Source organism: Saccostrea cucullata, unplaced genomic scaffold (assembly GCF_032062105.1).
Source record: "Saccostrea cucullata isolate Sc308-1 unplaced genomic scaffold, CSIRO_AGI_Scuc_v1 ctg13534, whole genome shotgun sequence".
Classification (NCBI taxonomy): domain Eukaryota; kingdom Metazoa; phylum Mollusca; class Bivalvia; order Ostreida; family Ostreidae; genus Saccostrea; species Saccostrea cuccullata.
Genome location: NW_026920902.1, coordinates 1 through 17,783, shown reverse-complemented (window position 1 = coordinate 17,783; position 17,783 = coordinate 1). Strand labels below are relative to the sequence as shown.

The following is a 17,783-nucleotide window of genomic DNA, read 5'->3' as shown; positions in this document are numbered from 1 at the left end:
ATGCCCACGATCCTCAGAGGAGTTGCGCTTACAATCCGTTCATCTTTATAATCAATTTTACGTTTAAAAGGGCCCGATTTCCCAGAAAAATAAAGAAATTAGAATTTGTCGGTAATATGCAAATTCGTGTCAATAAAACCTACAACGTTTCATAAAATTCTATGTAGTCCTTTAAAAAGTATTGTGCTCAGAAATAAAGAAAATAAAAGATATATAAATAAAGACAATTGACGGACTTATTGACAGGTTCAAAACACTTGTAACAATAATTATCTATTATGCTAGTTTCTCTTTACATTTAACACTGCTTGTAAACGATATCGTAAATATCCCTTTACTCTCAATACTGTATACATGGTTATTCTCGCCCCGTCTTATTTTCGCCCTTTTGCACTTGGGAACAAGTTTGCCCCGTTTTAAATTCGCCCATTCATAGTTCTGTTTAAGAAATTATGCTGTGTAATTTGCATTCACCCCTTTTTAAATTCGCCCAATCAAGAAGAGAGCGAAAGGGGCGAAAATAAAACGGAGGCGAAAATTTCCCTGTATACAGTAATATAATTTTAAGCCCGAAAAATAGGTAAAGTCAAGGTCAATGCATTTTATTGCTTTGATCATCATCCTTCCAGACACAACAATAACATCTATTTATGTTACATGTAATTTATGTGTTTTCTCCTTTTTTTCTATATTTTTTGAATTGTAACAAACTAACAATTTTACAAATAAATATAAAATAAACTATGAAGTCCAGGGTTCGAATCCTGAGGAGGAATATGTCTGTATTTAATGAAAACGATTTTTACAAATCGCACTTCTATATAAAAAAAACACTTTATATTTGCCTGTTTGACTTTTGTTCTTTAATGCATCATGCTTTCTTTCAGAAAATCTTGAAACAACATATTATCTCGTACGTATGAGATATTATCTTGGATGTACGATATAAAAATGTTGTACGTATGATTCAGTATCTCGTACGTACGACGTATTATCTCATACGTATGACTGAGTATCTCGTACCTACAACTTAATATCACGTACCTACGACATATTATCAATTTTCAATTGGCAGCAATACACTTTCGTAGGTAAAGGCTTGTCTAAAATAATAATAAATTATTTTATTTCATCAAAAGTTTAGAGCTAGGAAAGAGATACACAATACATTTACCCTCCATCGACAATGACGGTGATGTAGTGCGTTGTCTCCGGGCTCGTTATATCGAGGCTTTAGGCTTTGGACGGCTTTTAATCGATTTAGAAACAAGGAAATTCTTAGCTATTGATCGAATGGTAAGTTTTCCAGTATATTTGCAATCATCAGCATATAAATATGCTACCGCCCTTTATTAAATCAAGACTGTTTCAATGGTTCCAATAAAGCATTCGAAGTCTTATTGATGTTTGATTAATTATTTATCTATATTGCTAGAATATGTTCCTTTGCCCTTTTCAAATTATGGCATGTTACATGTATCTAGGACTGAATATTAAGGTTTAAAGAGATATCTTAGCTAGAGATTTTTTTTATTTAATTAAAAAAATCAGAAATGTGTCATGGAAATTGAAGCAGACCCAGGATATTTCAAGGAAGGCGATACGTTTGGAGTGCCAGTAACTGTGAAAGACTACAGCAAAACCATCATGTCAACGCAAAGCAAAACATTTCTGCCGTACATAAACGTCATTGGAAGAGTAGTAACTTTAGTACGTATAACGATTAAATAGCGACCGAAATGGCCTTATTGGCCATGTGAATTTATGATAAACCGAAACTGCTCAGTTTTAGAAAAAAAATCATTAAATATCACTTAGATGTGTGGTGATAGCGTATTTAACAAGAAGACGTAATTTTCTGGCAGGTCAATGTATGGTCACGTTAGGAAATGTGTCAATTTCCTTATATTCTGAACAAGTCTAGAAAATCGTCCAATTTTTAAAGCTGTTTTTCGATATTTAATATAGAGCGCAGCCTCTATTTAATTAAATACAAATAATAATGTACCAACATAATGCTATATCTATAGTATTCCTTATTAAGGCTAAATATGTTATTAATTAATTAAAAAAATTGTAGATGTCTTTTAAAATAACTGGGAAGACAGACCCACCTGAGTTTATTCCACCGACTCCTATGAACAACATGCAGTATAGGATTTACGTGGGTGGGGATTTTAATGTAAAGGTGTATGCAAAAGCCTCGATTGGCAGGTTTGTACGTTTTCAAAGCTATCGAAATCATTGCTTTTTGGAGGGACCTTGAACATCCGGGCTTCGTATACTATCACTGTACAATAACTATGAGTGAAAGATCTTTAAAGCCATTCACGGATATACAGTGACGTCTCAGATGAGAGAAATATTATAGTTTGCAGTTAAGAGTAAAGTTTTACGTTACGTCACGATCTTGTTCGTAGGATGCATCCAGCGTAAACAATTCACGTGATTGGTCAACTCAAATTATCAACATTGATATGGAAATAGTCTGTTGCACGAGCAACCAATCAGGGATAAGAAGTAAGTTCCAGTCGTAAAGCTTGCGGTTAGGAGGCGTGTACAATTTACCTTGAGCGCAGCTGTCAACAAGATCGTGACGTACATGTAACGTGAAACTTTACACTTAGTGCAAACTATAATAATCTTGCATGAGATGTTAATCATCTGTCAATCAATGACTTTGTCATTGCTGTAGCTTTGAAATATGGCATTGACCATTAAAACTTATACCTTTCAACTTGTACAATATACAGATAAAGACATAGTCTCTAAAAATCGTGCAATGCTAAAGGCAACACATGAACTATTGTGATTATATAAATAGTTTAAGATTACTTGCCCGAACACTTCTGAAAACAATCATCTGGTAAAATGTGCTGTACATGTGTTCAGGGGTGAGATGTTGGAGAAATTGTGAGACTGTCCATTTTGTTCATTGACAGGAGATGGGTTAATCAATTGCAAGGAGGAAAGAAATTGGAAACAAAATTAGTAGTTTGCTTGGTTGGATAAGGGCCCTTCGAAAATTTTACACTCATATTGAGACACCGGAACCTATACTTGGCACTCATAGCCATGCTGAACCGAGGTGTCGTTCTCGTGCCAGCACATACGGGGACCTCAATTTATAGGACTCAATGTGTCCATGTCCTGAAGTGGGATTAAGTCGATCGCTACTCTTTAACGAAGAGAACTTTTTCTTATCTTCGCGGTTTTGTACTAATTGATAGACATACGTGTAAGATCCCTGTTTTCAGTCGTATAATAATTCAAAAAATTATTTAAAACCCGGATGTCAGATACATGGGATTGATTGATTGAATGCATACTGTTTAACGTCCCTCTCCAGAATATTTCACTGATATGGAGACGTCACCATTGCCGGTGATGGGCTGCAAATTTAGGCCTATGCTCGGCACTTACGGCCTTTTAGCAGGGATGGATCTTTATCGTGCCACACCTGCTGTGACACGGGGCCTCGGTTTATACGGTCTCATCCGAAGGACCGCCCCATTTAGTCGCCTTTTACGACAAGCAAGGGGTACTGAGGACCTATTCTAACCCGGATCCCCACGGGACCAGATACATGGGATCAAAAAATTATAAAGCATTTCAATTTGTACTTAATTTACAAAGTCACATTACCTTATAAACATTGTTAGACCTACATTATACGCAAATGACTGAAATGTTTAATAGTAAAATAACTAAAAGGTACATGTACCAAGTTACTCAAAATTGAAATTTAGATATCTATTGGAAATGAAATCGTAGAATAAGGCAAGTTTTCTTTGGCAAAGCAACCTGCTTTCTGGTAGTCGTTTGTGACTTCTTAAAATTTCTAGGTCAGAAAAAGACATTAAGGTCAAGATCTAGTAAATGGAAGGTGCCTACAGATTTTTCAAATTTAAGAAATTAATTCCTTTAATGATGCTTTATAATATTAGCTTGGTCAAAATATATGTTTCGGGGCATAATTTGCAGAAAAACAAGATGAAAAACCATAGTTTAGACTGTCATTTTCAATGAAAAATTAAGAAAACCAGTATTGAAAATGGGAGTTTTTTTTCCATATCAGGCAAAGAAAATGTATCCAGATTGCCAACAGATTTTCAGAAAACGGTAATTTATATGTTTTAGTCTCTACTTTAAAATAATGTCAAATTTAAGATAGGTATCGGGACTACTTTTCATCTGATTTCAAATTGAATTCCATGGAAATACTTTATTTTCTACGTAATTCTATTAGAGCCCTAAAGTACGGGAAAAAGAAAGTTGAAAGTGATTATGACGTCATAATGGATTTAGCACTGAAAAAGTTATTATAAATTCATTTACTAGATCTTGACCTTAAAGTGATTGGGAGGAATTCTACTTCTGTATCTACAAAGCAAAAATTTAAGTATAAGAAATTAATTCGCAGAAAAGTGGCAAGATTTGATATTCTAAGAGTAGATGGGAAACTAGCTCACCATAGTGGAATCCAAAGCGCAACCCACATCAGTCCTGCTGCAGCCTTCATATCAATAAGATGGTCTCCACAAAAGAAAGATGTTGGACATCACATTATATGTGTAAATGCTGAGGATAATCAAGGGTACATGTAATTATGGAATTAAAAAAAATTAAGGAATTATAACCAAAATCAAATGCTCGCAGTTTTGAAACTAACACGCTTTTTTTTTTAATTTATTCTGTTTATTGGTAATATAGATCAAAATGCTTTAGGGAAAAAAATAGAATTGAAATACAATGCTTATATCTAATAACGTCTAAACATTATTAATTAATAACATACTGAAGCTTTAAAATTGTAAAAAGTACATGTAGAAGAAATGGTAAGAGATACAGTATGTAGTTTAATATTATTTTTTCCATCATTTTTTTTCAACAGAAGAAGCACAGTAGATATGCAATGCTTTCGGATAGAGATAAAAGGTTCGTACATATAAACTTTAAAATAGTTATTGTTGTACCATTTTAGGGGAAAATTGAGTTATCTAACAATCCGAGATAACTTGTATATTTGTGCCATTCAACGTTTCCCTCTCAATTACATTTTCTATGACACTTTTGTATCAGTAATGGCAGATTTCTAACCATAAAAAATGTGTTATATACCAGCGAACTGTGATTCATATTTCTTCTGTAAATTGTTGCTTAATAGAATGTTTACCTTTGCTTTACAATAAAAGCTTTTGATAGATCAATATCATTAATGTTAAAGGTGCATGAACACAGATTTGAAGTTGATAGTTTTACTTTATGTACAACATCAAGAATTACATATTCAATAGCATTTCACACAAAAATATTAAAAATTTTATTCCATCTTAAAGTTATTGAAAGTTCAAATCTTTAGATAGGTTTGATTGACAAATCCTTGCTCTCACAAATTTTACTTTTATTCTTAATACTTAGGAAAAGTGGAAATCTTGTTGTGAATTAATAAAAAAATATTAGAAATTTAATCCAGAAAAATAATTATATTCAGAGTTGAAATGTTAGAAAGCACAATCCCTTCACAAGTATCGTCATTCTGCGCTAAGTACTGTGTGCAGAGTTTAGCAAATTGATCGCACCCATGAAATGTACATAGTTTTTGTAAACAGGGCACGAGTTCTGTTATTGTTGATGCTTACGATTCACCAGGAGCGTTCAACTGTTAAATGATGTTGTCACCACAACTGCACGGACTGACAATACATACAGTGTGTATGTTTTACTTTTGAACGAGGCTGCTTACCGAAAATGAAAGTATAATTTTTTTCATTAAACCTACGACAATTAATGTGCTAATAGAATCTGGATCTGGACATAGTTTATGGATATCATATTATACCTATCAATGTCTTTCTAGAGGAGAGAGTAAGAAATCTTGTGCAGCCGTCGGAGTTTATTGGCAAAGTTTATCGAATTACAAGTATAGATTTTGTCCTTTCATTTTAGAAAACATATTCATACCAGGATCTAAGCCAGCAGTGATTGTAAGTAGTAGAGAGAGAGAGAGAAAGAGGTAAAAAAAAGTGAGAGATAGAAAGACGTAGGGCTAAATATGAAAAGGGCAGAATTTGACAGAATGGATTGTTTAAGAAATATATTAAAGAATCCTTTACGAAGTAATTAAACGGCACCATGTAAACCATCTATCATACTATTTAAACTAAATCTGAGGTGATTAAAGATTTGAAAATAATACATGGATAATATGTTGTGTTCAAATAGACAAAGCGTGAAATAATAATTGATTGCGCCCATGTGAAAAGGGTCCTTATGGCAATTTTTATGCATTTTGAGTTTTTCACGGATTCGGATAGAGTAAGGTTAGAAGTTGTCAAATATGAATTTTTATGGTCCTACGTCTACTCTAAGTAGGTTTTTTCTTCATTTTTATCAAATATTCTTTAACAGGTTAATAATGGCGTCATGTTTTTCAACAACGTCAAACGTTTTCAGAGTGAACTTTAAATGATTTTCTTCTGTAATTTTACTACGGTGATTAATAGTTGTGTAATATTTGATATTTTTCCATGCACATTATTTTTATCTCATTGTCTCTTTTAATTATTAATAATTTTTTAATAGTTATATATATTATGGATTCATCAGTGAGTGTTTGTTTTACATTTCACTTTTCTATGACACCAGGGGGAAACCTGAACAGCGGGCTAACATCCATTCATTTTTTTTAACAATTATTTTCTCAAACAAAATGTTTACTGGTAATCCATGCAAGAGTCATTTGATAAGCCTGTAGAATTCATTTGAAAATTATTTTGATTTAAACGTTGCTCTCGATAGGTCAAGATTTCAGCATAAACGATATATCTTAAGTAACCATATATGTGAAAATTATTTTGTTTTTAATTACAACATTACGCTACCTAAATGCTACTGCGAAGTGAAAATTTATTTGATTGTTCTTTCTTTCTAAATTTTATATAAAGACAGAAAAATTGTGAAGTGTGGTACATGTAACTTGTAATTACGATACATATTAGACAGTAAATAAAAAGGAAATTCGGTTGATTCACTGCATCTATAAGGTTGTCTGTCTGCATTGGGTCAATAATGACACTGCTTTTTTTGAAAATATAAAGGATACACGAAATATTTTTCAGTCGAGCAGTAAAAATATTTTAATATTAACCAATCAAAAGATGGAAATTTTACAAACAAATGAATGAGTTATAATCCGCAATCATTTACACAATAGATAAAACCAGAATTAACATTTGTAGGATTATGTGCATGTTGGTGAAGGGGAGGGGGGTGTAAAAAATCTAAATGGCAGAAACTTACAATTCTTGTGAACACGAGTTAAAATAAATAAAAAAAATTTTTTTTTTTACTTCAAAAGTTTTAGGTGCACCCAGTACCATTAACCCTACAACTTGCAGATTCACTTTTTTATTTAGGTTTGAAATAATGCTGCCTATTATTCTTCATTTTATATTTGTACCTTTAATTCTGAGAATTGCCATTTTCAAAATCGCACAGCGATCATAAACACTATGAGCCTGGAACTAAATTGCTATGAATTCAGTATTGTTAATTATGTATATAATGATACCCTAAAATTAAAACAATCTGGTTTTATTTTATGAAATGGAGGGTTTTAGAAGCTGCTAGCATTCCCATAGAATTAAATTAAAGATGCCATTTACGGTTTATATGTATAGCTTTTGTTGGGGTAGGGGTGGGTTAAAGATTAATAACATGTAATTGTTTATGCCTAAATATACAGTCAGTTGAATATGACTCTTTGTATAATATATTTCCTGACAATTGTCTGTGAACTGGCTGAGCTTTGAAATGTCAGATTTTTGTAGGGATGTAAACATCTTAGAAAATCATCATATTATTTATGACCTAATTAAAAAGAATCCCCTTCATTCTTATGTTGTTTTCTAATTTTATTCTATAATGTGAGTTTTAAATAGTATAAATTCCATTCTGGTCCTGTGCCCAGGGACGTACATGTAGCAACAGGGGGGGGGGGGGGGGGGGGGGGGGGCCTGACCCTTCACTCCCCCCCCCCTCCCCACCAAATACGATTTTCGACTTTGTGCAACTTTAACCTTTTTTTTTTGCTTGTCAACATTTTCGGGGAATTAAAAAAAAAAATCTCTGCCTGCCCCGCGCCCCCCCCCCCTTTCTCAAAAACGATGCAACGTGCCTGCATGGTGCTTCAGTGATGATTGTGTTTTTAGCATGATAATTGATCTGTTAAGAGACATTCAATGCTGATCCAGCTTTTATGAAAGACAAAGTTCGGCATGGCTTAAAGAATTAATTTGCAGATAATGCTTAAAACAATTGAACTCCGTATGAAAAAAAAACATGTAAGTACCAAAGAGTTACATGTATATTAAACTTGGAGACCTTGAAAATAAATAGTTTTACATGTATATATAGTTTAGAGAACAAAAATGATAATTTCTTTCATTTATTATTTCATTTGTTTTGAAAACTCATCTTTTTCAATAGAGTTTCACATTTCTCAATATTAGTTAAATAGATTCAATATAAATATTTTTATCTACCCAATACATCCTCTCTCTCTCTCTCTCTCTCTCTCTCTCAGCAGATTTGCTTGACCAGCTCTATTAAAGTTAGAACATCAAGAACATTTTTTTTTTCATTCGGATGTTTTTTGCTTGTTTTAATTTCTCTAAATTGAAGTGTCTGTGCAACAAGAATATAAGACAAAACAACATTTTTAAATTTTAATTTATTTAATCATGAATTGATTATAAAGTAGACGCTTTACCTGTTTATTATTTTTTTTAATGCAATTCGTCATGAAATTATTTCATGCAAAAAAAAAAAAAGTTATAGATAAGAGATTTCAAAAAAAATTAAAGTCTGTTCAATTTTGCAGTTTTCTTTTTTTTTTCTTTGTTCTTCCTTTTTCTACATTAACCTTATTCCCAAAGTACAACAATATTTTTTTAATTTAAAAATTCACAATTATAATGACGATTATAAGTTTTTTTTTATTTGGTTATAAAATATGTCTTTTATAATCCCGGAGAAAATGAAGCTGAAATGTGAAAAAGTACGCAATTAAAATAATGAATGTCCCTGTCTGGTACCCCTGTTACATCGATTGTTGACATCAGAGTTATCCCTCCTATTTTTATTTATAGAAAATACAAATAATCTTCACGTTTGTTCTTACACATTCTTGCTAGATTTGTAAAAAAAAAAAAAAAAAAAAAAAAAACAAAAAAAAAAAAAAAAAAAAAACGTGGAAGATGTATGTTAAGTTTCAACATTTGTACAAACAATTTAACAACAGTTTAATCAATCAATTCATTTTTTGACAACACCATCATACATTAGCATATAGTCATGAATACAGCAATTAACATAAATAAAATAAAATATCAAAGAAAGCATATCAGGTTTGTTGAAGGTTTTTTTTCCTAATATCAAAGCACTTTTTCAAAAAGTTACAAACTCTCCTAGCAGTTCTAATACTTGTAGGATTGATAATTTTAAGCAGTATGCACCGATGAATCAATGTTTACAAGTGATCGACGCGATCGCGATGTATATTTGAGAGTGGTGGAGCGGTTCTCAAAGAAGTAGGAAGACAATTTTCCTTTGCAATATTTTTTACGATATACCCTGTCTAAGATGTATTCTTAAAATGGTATAAATATGTAAATAAAATTTATCTAGAGTATAAAGGTTCAATATGCTATCAGAAACGCCTTGTCTATGTAGCTTCTATACATGCATTTACTTACGCATGTATAGGAAAACCATTGGTATTAAAGAGACGTATTTAATAATGCTTGTTAAGAAACCAGTTCTAAATGATTTAATGTAATATTTATATCTATTAAAATCAGTGGATTAGGAGATTCAGATATTGATTAAATGAATTTATAATTGAAAATAAATTCCACATGTTGGAAACAGCGATAAAAACTCTGGATGCGTCAAAGGTCAAAACACGTGGATAGAAAAAAAATCTACGTCGAACATGTCGAAGTTCACCGTCAGTCTGCAACGTCACATCTTTATGACGTTATTTCTCTGTTTTAGCAAAAATGCCATAAGGACCCTTTTGTCATGGGCGCAATCAATATGGTCATCATTTGTGAGGCTTATTATTATATTGTAATTTAGAAGAACATCACAATTTAATTGTACATGTATTTTTGGAAATCCAATTTAAACGCATGGTTCACTCTCGAAAGGTGAGATCTTTCAAAATCACATTTCAGAGATTAATAACTCGACATTCCAGTCCACCCAAATTGAGCAAGAACTATGCAATATATACTGATTTATTAAACATACTAAAATTCTTACGAACAAAGATACATTGTGGGTCCAGAAAAAGGGCTACCAACGCCGTATCTATACTTCTTCCAAAGATATTTACTCTACATGAAGGGGGAACTTTAATACACACTGTGCTACAACAGACTCTAAATAATATGTAATCAAGACAAGGATTCTCAAAAACATTTTTTAAAAAAACACACATTTAGAAAATGTAAAAATCACAAAAATTTTCCGAAGTCAATAACATCAAAACGTACACCTTTTCTACATTTCAAACAATCATTCCCAATAATTCATTAAAAGCAAGGATTTTTGATATCATAATTTAACCAACTGCTTTTAGTAAAAATTGAAGTTAATAATTTGCATTGTTATTGGTAATCATTGCAATGATTTAAAAAAAAAAAAATGACCCAAATTCTTAATTCAAGTACATGTACTCTGACGTTGAGATTTAAAGGATGCTAGAGTTTTGCATTTACAACATTTATAAAATCTTCGGAGATAATGTCTTTTGAAAACTGTTGGCATTTCCATGGACAATAAGACGAGTCAAACTCCTGATAGATCCGTTGATGTAAGCGGGTTTCCAACAACTTCTTTTAAACTCAAACGATTAGGGTTATGGTTAGTGTAAATTTTATTGTCATCATTTTTTGACGATGCTTTTCATACTTGTTGCAATTGTTAGATAATTCTTTATACTAAATTTGTCTACAGAATGTTTCGTTTACATGTTCAAAACATAGGACCCACAGCGGGTGTTATCGGTCAACAGGGGGATGATAACTCTTACAATGCATCTGATCCAAACTCTATGTCAGTGTTTTATGCCCTGCTCATAGTTTTGTATCAAATTGCTGGTAGATTTCTTGTTAGACCGAAACACTTTTGTTACTTTCACCTTCTTTATCTCATAATGAAACTTTCTTTTTAGTCTGACTTCTCTAAGGAACTATAATTTAATTATATAAAATCAAAATGATTCAAAAGCATTTGTATCAAAAATAAGAATGTGAACATATTTGAGTTATTTTTGAAAGGTTAAGTCCTTATAGCTGACTAATGTAAGAATTTTTTTCAGGCAAATCCAACGTTTGTGTCCTTTCCAGAGCCAAATTACCTGACATGCGAAATGAATACGTACTGCATATTTCCAGTTTTCGTCACCACAGCAGACGCTAAGTAAGATGCAAATGTGAAAGCCAGGAAAAGATTTTCAATCAATTCTATTGAATCAGAATTAATAGTCAGAACTTAAACTGGCATAAAATGTACGAGATCTTGAATTCAAAAGTTCCTTATTTTACGTTCAGACATGCCACGAACCTATTCAATGAGTTTGTCAAAGCGTTTTATGAAGGTACCGTACTTGATTAAGTGCTAATGCAAAATAATTCTGATGCTAAAATTCAGAACGCAGTATAAAGATTCGACAATTTAACGGGTTCCCGTAGTAAAAAAGCAAAGATTATTATTAAAGAAAATCCATACGTATTTACATGCAAGCTTAGTTATCATAAAATTACTGAATTTCTTTTTTTTTTCTATGTGTCTCTTCTGTTTTCTCTATTATTAATCAGATGTAGGCCGATCTCTGAAAATATTGTCACGTTCATATGGGTAAATTAAAAAAAAATAAATTCAGGTTTCTGCAAACTGTTTGAAAAGTTTGTTTTCATTGTCATGCACTCAGACAAAAAAAAAAATCACATTAAATGTTCAAAATTTTCCTGCTTTCTACATAATTTGAATCAATTCCGTCTAGATCGTTTGCTGTTTTTACAAATCACAAGGCAGTATATTGCTCTTATGAAATAAATATCAACAGTAATAATCTAACATCTATGCAATCTGTTTTACTGTGAATTAAAACCTTTATTTTCATACCTTTTTAAAATACTTATCATAATGAATGTACACTAATTAAAAGGATTTGTAAACCCTGTCTTTTTGGACACACGTATATGCTCCAATGTATATTGGAAAATGCAGATATTTATATTTTATACCGTATGTAAGAAAAACATGATTTCTTTCTAACAGTTCATAGAACAAAAGATTTCAATTGTTAATCAATTATTTCAATAAACAGAGGAATTACAAGTATTATAAGTACACGGGAGAGCGAGGAGAATGTCACCATTCAATACGTTGGAGAGCCTATCAATGGAACGATAAACATTACAGGGGCACAAGTAGAATTTCTCGCTTTGCATGCTGGTCTTAGGAAAATCTGTTTGAAAGCATCAGACAGGTATAGAGCCCGTTCACCTAACTCTCATTATTAATATCAGTAAAGTAAAAATTAAAGTTGGATTTGCAAATCTAAGTAAGAGGTATGTCTATAATATATGTTATTTCATTATTCATAACTATAAAGATATCGACAAAAGAAACTCTGTCTGAAAATATTTATCACAAAACGATGTGATCAGCGAATAGAAACCAAATGCCGCTGTTCAATTTTATTCGAAAAGTAACATCAACTTTTCCATGTTAGTGATATATAATTTAAGTAAAATTAGTATAATTAGTATGATTATTCTTTTTTTGTTTATCAATATTCCGAAAGATAAATATGAGCTAATCGTTTTTATCTTAATTATCTCACTTTCCTTTTTTTCAGCAATACTTTCACACATATGTGCCAATTTGTTACTGTTAAACGACATGGTAATCTTTAACCACCATTTTGTGAATTTTGTACATAGTTGTGGATGACATTATACATATGTACATAATGATTTCTTCCCACATTGAATTACGCAGAGAATGTTTTATGAGTAAAACGATTTTTTTTTCAAAAAATAAATTTAGATCCATGTGCATCGAACCCTTGTCAACATGGAGGTCGCTGTTTGTCTTTCGATTGCAATGTCAAATTCGTCTGCTCTTGCAGTCATCTTTTTACCGGAAGATTTTGTGAAAAACGTAAGGACAGTTTAAATGGATGTTATATTAATCATGCTGCTAAAAATATTTTTTTTTACAAATTAATACATTCCATCACATGTAGTTTTTATATTATAATTCTTTAGCTTAATTTTGAATGAAAACGGTTGCTATGCATTGTACATATACATGTATCTTTATTCTCTTTTTTAAGGAATAAAGGCATGTGATTCAAACCCATGCTCATCTAATGCCATCTGTATCGATAATTATTTTCAACAACCATATTTTATATGCCTGACTCAAAATGGTAAGATTGGGGGGTTAAAAGTCACTGTGATAAAACATCTAGATAATTATGAGAGATTTATGTTCTTCATTATTTTAAAGATCGTTTCAAGTTTTATTTGAAAACGTAAATTTATTTACTTATTATATAATTTTACATAGAATATGCAAAATATAAATTCCTCCATTCAGTATACGTGAAAGAAAAGGAAATAATATGCGCTTCCAAAGATAAGTTACTGGTATATTTAAAAAGTCGGAATAATAATATGTTGTTCAGTTTTTGGTTCATATGTACTGATGCTTCAAAAATGAAGTTAGACATTCGCTTAATTTTTTTCCTCCTCATTTCTCGTCAGACCAACAGAGCAGTACAACAGATTCTCTTATTGGAAGAATTGTTGGGTAATTTGGATGAGGATACATGTTGGAAGAAGACTGAACGTTTATAACTTTATTATGCGCTTTATCTTTGCTTTGTTTATGACTTTTACATAAGCGATTATAAATGCTTGTTTTTGTTTCTAATAAACATGATCATGCAAAATAATGTTCTAATGACTCAAACATTTTCAATTGAAAATTTATAAATATCTTGAAAGGTCTCTTAGAAGGAAAGAGCATAAAATTGATTTCATCCCTTAACAATGGCAAATTAAAAAAAACATTGATTGATAATTGATTTTCGTTCTAGCCATTTTTAAATGATATTCAGCGGTATATCTCCTCAATAAAAATGTGGCGATAAGAAATGGAGTTGGAAAGAAAATTAGATAAACGGGTACTGCCAAATTTATTTTATGTCAAATTTTTCTGCTGCTGTTGTTGTTTGTTTGTTTTGTTTTTTTTTATGGATTAAGCAAAACATATGTGGTGTATGAATGTGCATGGTGCATTTCTTGAGACAAGCTGTGATTTAACAATTCCCAAAAATTTATTATTTCTGATTTCTGATATTATCTGCTGCACTGATTATAGGAAAATAATGTTTCAATCGCTATTAAACTGTCTTGTTGTAACTTTGAATGTACGGGAAAGTTTGATTGGCCATTTGATGCCTTGTATTGATTAGTTAAACGTTGATGCCTTATGAGATTGCACCAGATGCTCCAAAGAATAGATGAAACAAGATTAGTTTTAAATGAGTAAAGTCTAGCAGACTCTGCAAGAAATGAATAAATGCAAGGACCTTCAATTTATTACTGCATTAGAAATTATCAAATGCACAGGTTCTAAATCGTATCGAAGAAGCTATATACAGACATAATATTTATAATGCGTCGATAATGACTCCAGTATTATTATACATTCGAGAGGAAAGATAAAGGACAGGGTATATTTTTATGGCCTAAATAAGACTACATAAACCCTTCACCGACATACGGTGACGTCTCTATATGAGAGAAAAATTCTCGAGAGGGACGTTCAACAATATACAGTCAATCAATCAATTAATCCTACACATCTAACGTTAAATGAGAAAAAAATATAAACAAAGCAGAATACTTCTTAAAGAATAGAAAAAAAACCTACGAAGATACCGTAGAATAAAATATCAAAGCATTTAGATTTTCCTAAATCAGTATCTGTACATGTATAATGCTGGCAATTTGAAGCATGTTTTTGCTTAACCTCTTGTAAATATAATTAAAAACACCACTGAGTGAAACTGTGATTCATCGAACTAACAAATGACTAAAACTAAATCTGCATAACAAACAAAAAATCTTTACATGGAAATTAATTGGCTGGCCTTAACACTAAATATAAAGTTAATGACGAATTGACTAGTTAAACATATACGTAGCGCAGTTAAGGTTACAAATGGAAATATCGGCGATTTTTAAAGATAAAAAATACACAAATTATAAGAATGGTCGATTCTTTTTAGGACTTCACTGATTTAAAAGAAATGTGATCTGGTTCAAATCTACATGCTGATGACAATCAGATTTTTTTTTTTATTTGGACTTGTCAGGTGATGTCGGGGTCACATTATTTTAGCATGTATACTTGTAGTTAAGAGGTCATCTATAAATTCCAATATTGCAAGGGCATAACTAAGTTAAAAATCTTAGTTTAATTTATAAATCTTTTCAACACTACACTGTATATGTAGTTTGTGAAAAGTGCTGCGAACCTATATAGAATCCCTTGTTTAATTTATTTTTTAATTTTTTTTTTGTTTTTGGACGGTAGGTTGAATATTTTGCTGGTCAACTACATCAAATATAGCTATAATTAATTTATTTGCAAGATTTCATGAAGTTCGTAGCACTTTTCAAATATCTTAAAGCTTCTTAGCTTTATGTGTAAAAACTCGACAAGATATATTGAGGGTATGCCCTTGCAATAAATCGATTTATTACGGCCCTTCTATCACTTTTTTTAAATGAATCTGCATACAAACACACTGTATCACTTATCTGGAGAATATACACTATATATATAAATATATATTATTGTTAGATAGACATAGCATCCAAGTTAACGGCCTTTTATATGATTGCAAATAATATTAATTTTTATTTCAGAACAAAAGAAATTTTTCAATGTGACTTAATCAGCCTCTTACTGTGTACAAACTGCGTCATTTTTGCGAGATAACGTCACATTGACAAGTGCATTGCGATCGATGCTTTGTTTATTTATTGTTGTGTGAAATTTAACAAACGACAAAACTGCATGTAATAGTTCAGTAGGGGACAAAAGTGTTGAGAAAAAATGGCGTCACTAAAATAAATCATAGATCCGCGCGTATTAAAAGTCGTGTATTTTTGTTCAGAGTTGGAGTTTTAGAAACCCCCCTGAAATATAAATAGGTCAGTACAAGTGACGTACAGCATGAAGTATATATCGTCATCTGGTATAGTTTAGTTTAGTTCTATCTCGGTAACAAAATGGAGACGAAACGTCAGGAAATCTCACAACCCTAGAAACAGGTTATTGTGGAACTTTACTTAAGTGCGTGTCTACGAGAAAACCATGCAAAATCAAAATTTTATGATGAAAGGCATTGTGATCATTTTGACTGATTTTATAGTTTCTGATTAGCATCATGTGTCCTCTAATAAATTCCAGTATCAAAATTGTCAGGTGCCTGTGGGAACCCCTATTATGACCCAATATTCTATTTTTAGCACAGTTGTATAAAAATAATAAGAAAACACCCATAGATTAATTGGGAAAAAATACAGTAAAAATGCACTTTTTAAAAAAAATGGGAAATATTAAAGAAATCTACAGGAAATGTTCTAAGTAGAAAAATTTTATTTTATTTCATTTATGTACACTGATTCTGTAAGACTGGGGTCTAAAATTAGATTAAATCAATGTTTTGAAAATACTACAATATTTAGAATGCTGTAAAAACCCAAGAAACGCCTGAAATATTATAAATATCAGTTTAATAGCAAGATTCCTTCATAATCAATTGATAGTTAAAAGGAATTTGGTTGCAAATGTCATTACACTAATTTAAAACTAGAATGAAGTTGACTGAAATCATTAGTAAAATTATCTCCCTTGGTGGAACTCTCCTTAATTAAAGGAAGTAAAAGTATGACGTCTAATGGCAGACGAAAAGATGAGGTGTGCATTTGGTGACAACTGTAATGAAAAAACCCTGGTTTTGTTAAAATAATGTAAAAAAGATACAGCTGCCCATCTTAGATACTTGAAATGCAACACAGAAGACATTATTATCCCAGAGAGTGTCCTAATACGAAATCGTGCAGGTGATATGGGACTTGGCTTGTCTAGTTTATGTCAACATGTATGTGCCTATCACAGAAATATTTTCGGGCTTTACTGGAAGAGGACCAAAAGGACCTGTTGTCATCCACTTCACCATAACAATCAATCAAGTATGATCGCTCGAGGACTCAATATTGTACAAAGCCGAGAAATATGGCTAAAGTTGAATTTGGTTTTGCCAATTGGTTCTGGTAAGATTTTTATGTATATTTATCAATTTTTAGTAAGTTACAGACGGAATTGTTTTTTGTAAAACCGCCTAATTAGCCTAAATAAAAAAGCATGCAGAAAACGGTACTATACATAATATCAGGGTTGTCAATACCGGTAACTGAATAAGAAGCGAAATAGAAGGTGGCATCCTAATATGAGAAGGGTGTCTAAATGGGATACTCCCCCTATAAATGTAGAAGGGACAAGGTTGTCAGAATAATCTGAGAATTACATTCATCCCATCCCCATGTATACCCTTTTATCCCATGGATATAGCTTATGTGATATTGTTTTCATATCCCACAGTTTTGATGACACAATAGGTT

The 17,783-nt window shown here is 31.6% G+C and overlaps 1 protein-coding gene across 1 annotated transcript; it reads left to right on the top strand.

Annotated features, from left to right (window-relative positions):
• Nucleotides 1-1,139: 1,139 nt before the first annotated feature.
• Nucleotides 1,140-14,254, top strand: LOC134258624 (uncharacterized; the record flags this gene model as incomplete). Its single annotated transcript, XM_062741175.1, has 12 exons — nt 1,140-1,296; nt 1,552-1,710; nt 2,081-2,214; nt 4,424-4,597; nt 4,895-4,938; nt 5,950-5,987; nt 11,390-11,490; nt 12,401-12,562; nt 12,935-12,981; nt 13,126-13,239; nt 13,415-13,510; nt 13,848-14,254. Coding segments are annotated over 12 exons (1,276 nt in total), but the record flags the coding sequence as incomplete, so codon positions are not given.
• Between the last annotated feature and the right edge of the window lie 3,529 nt (nt 14,255-17,783).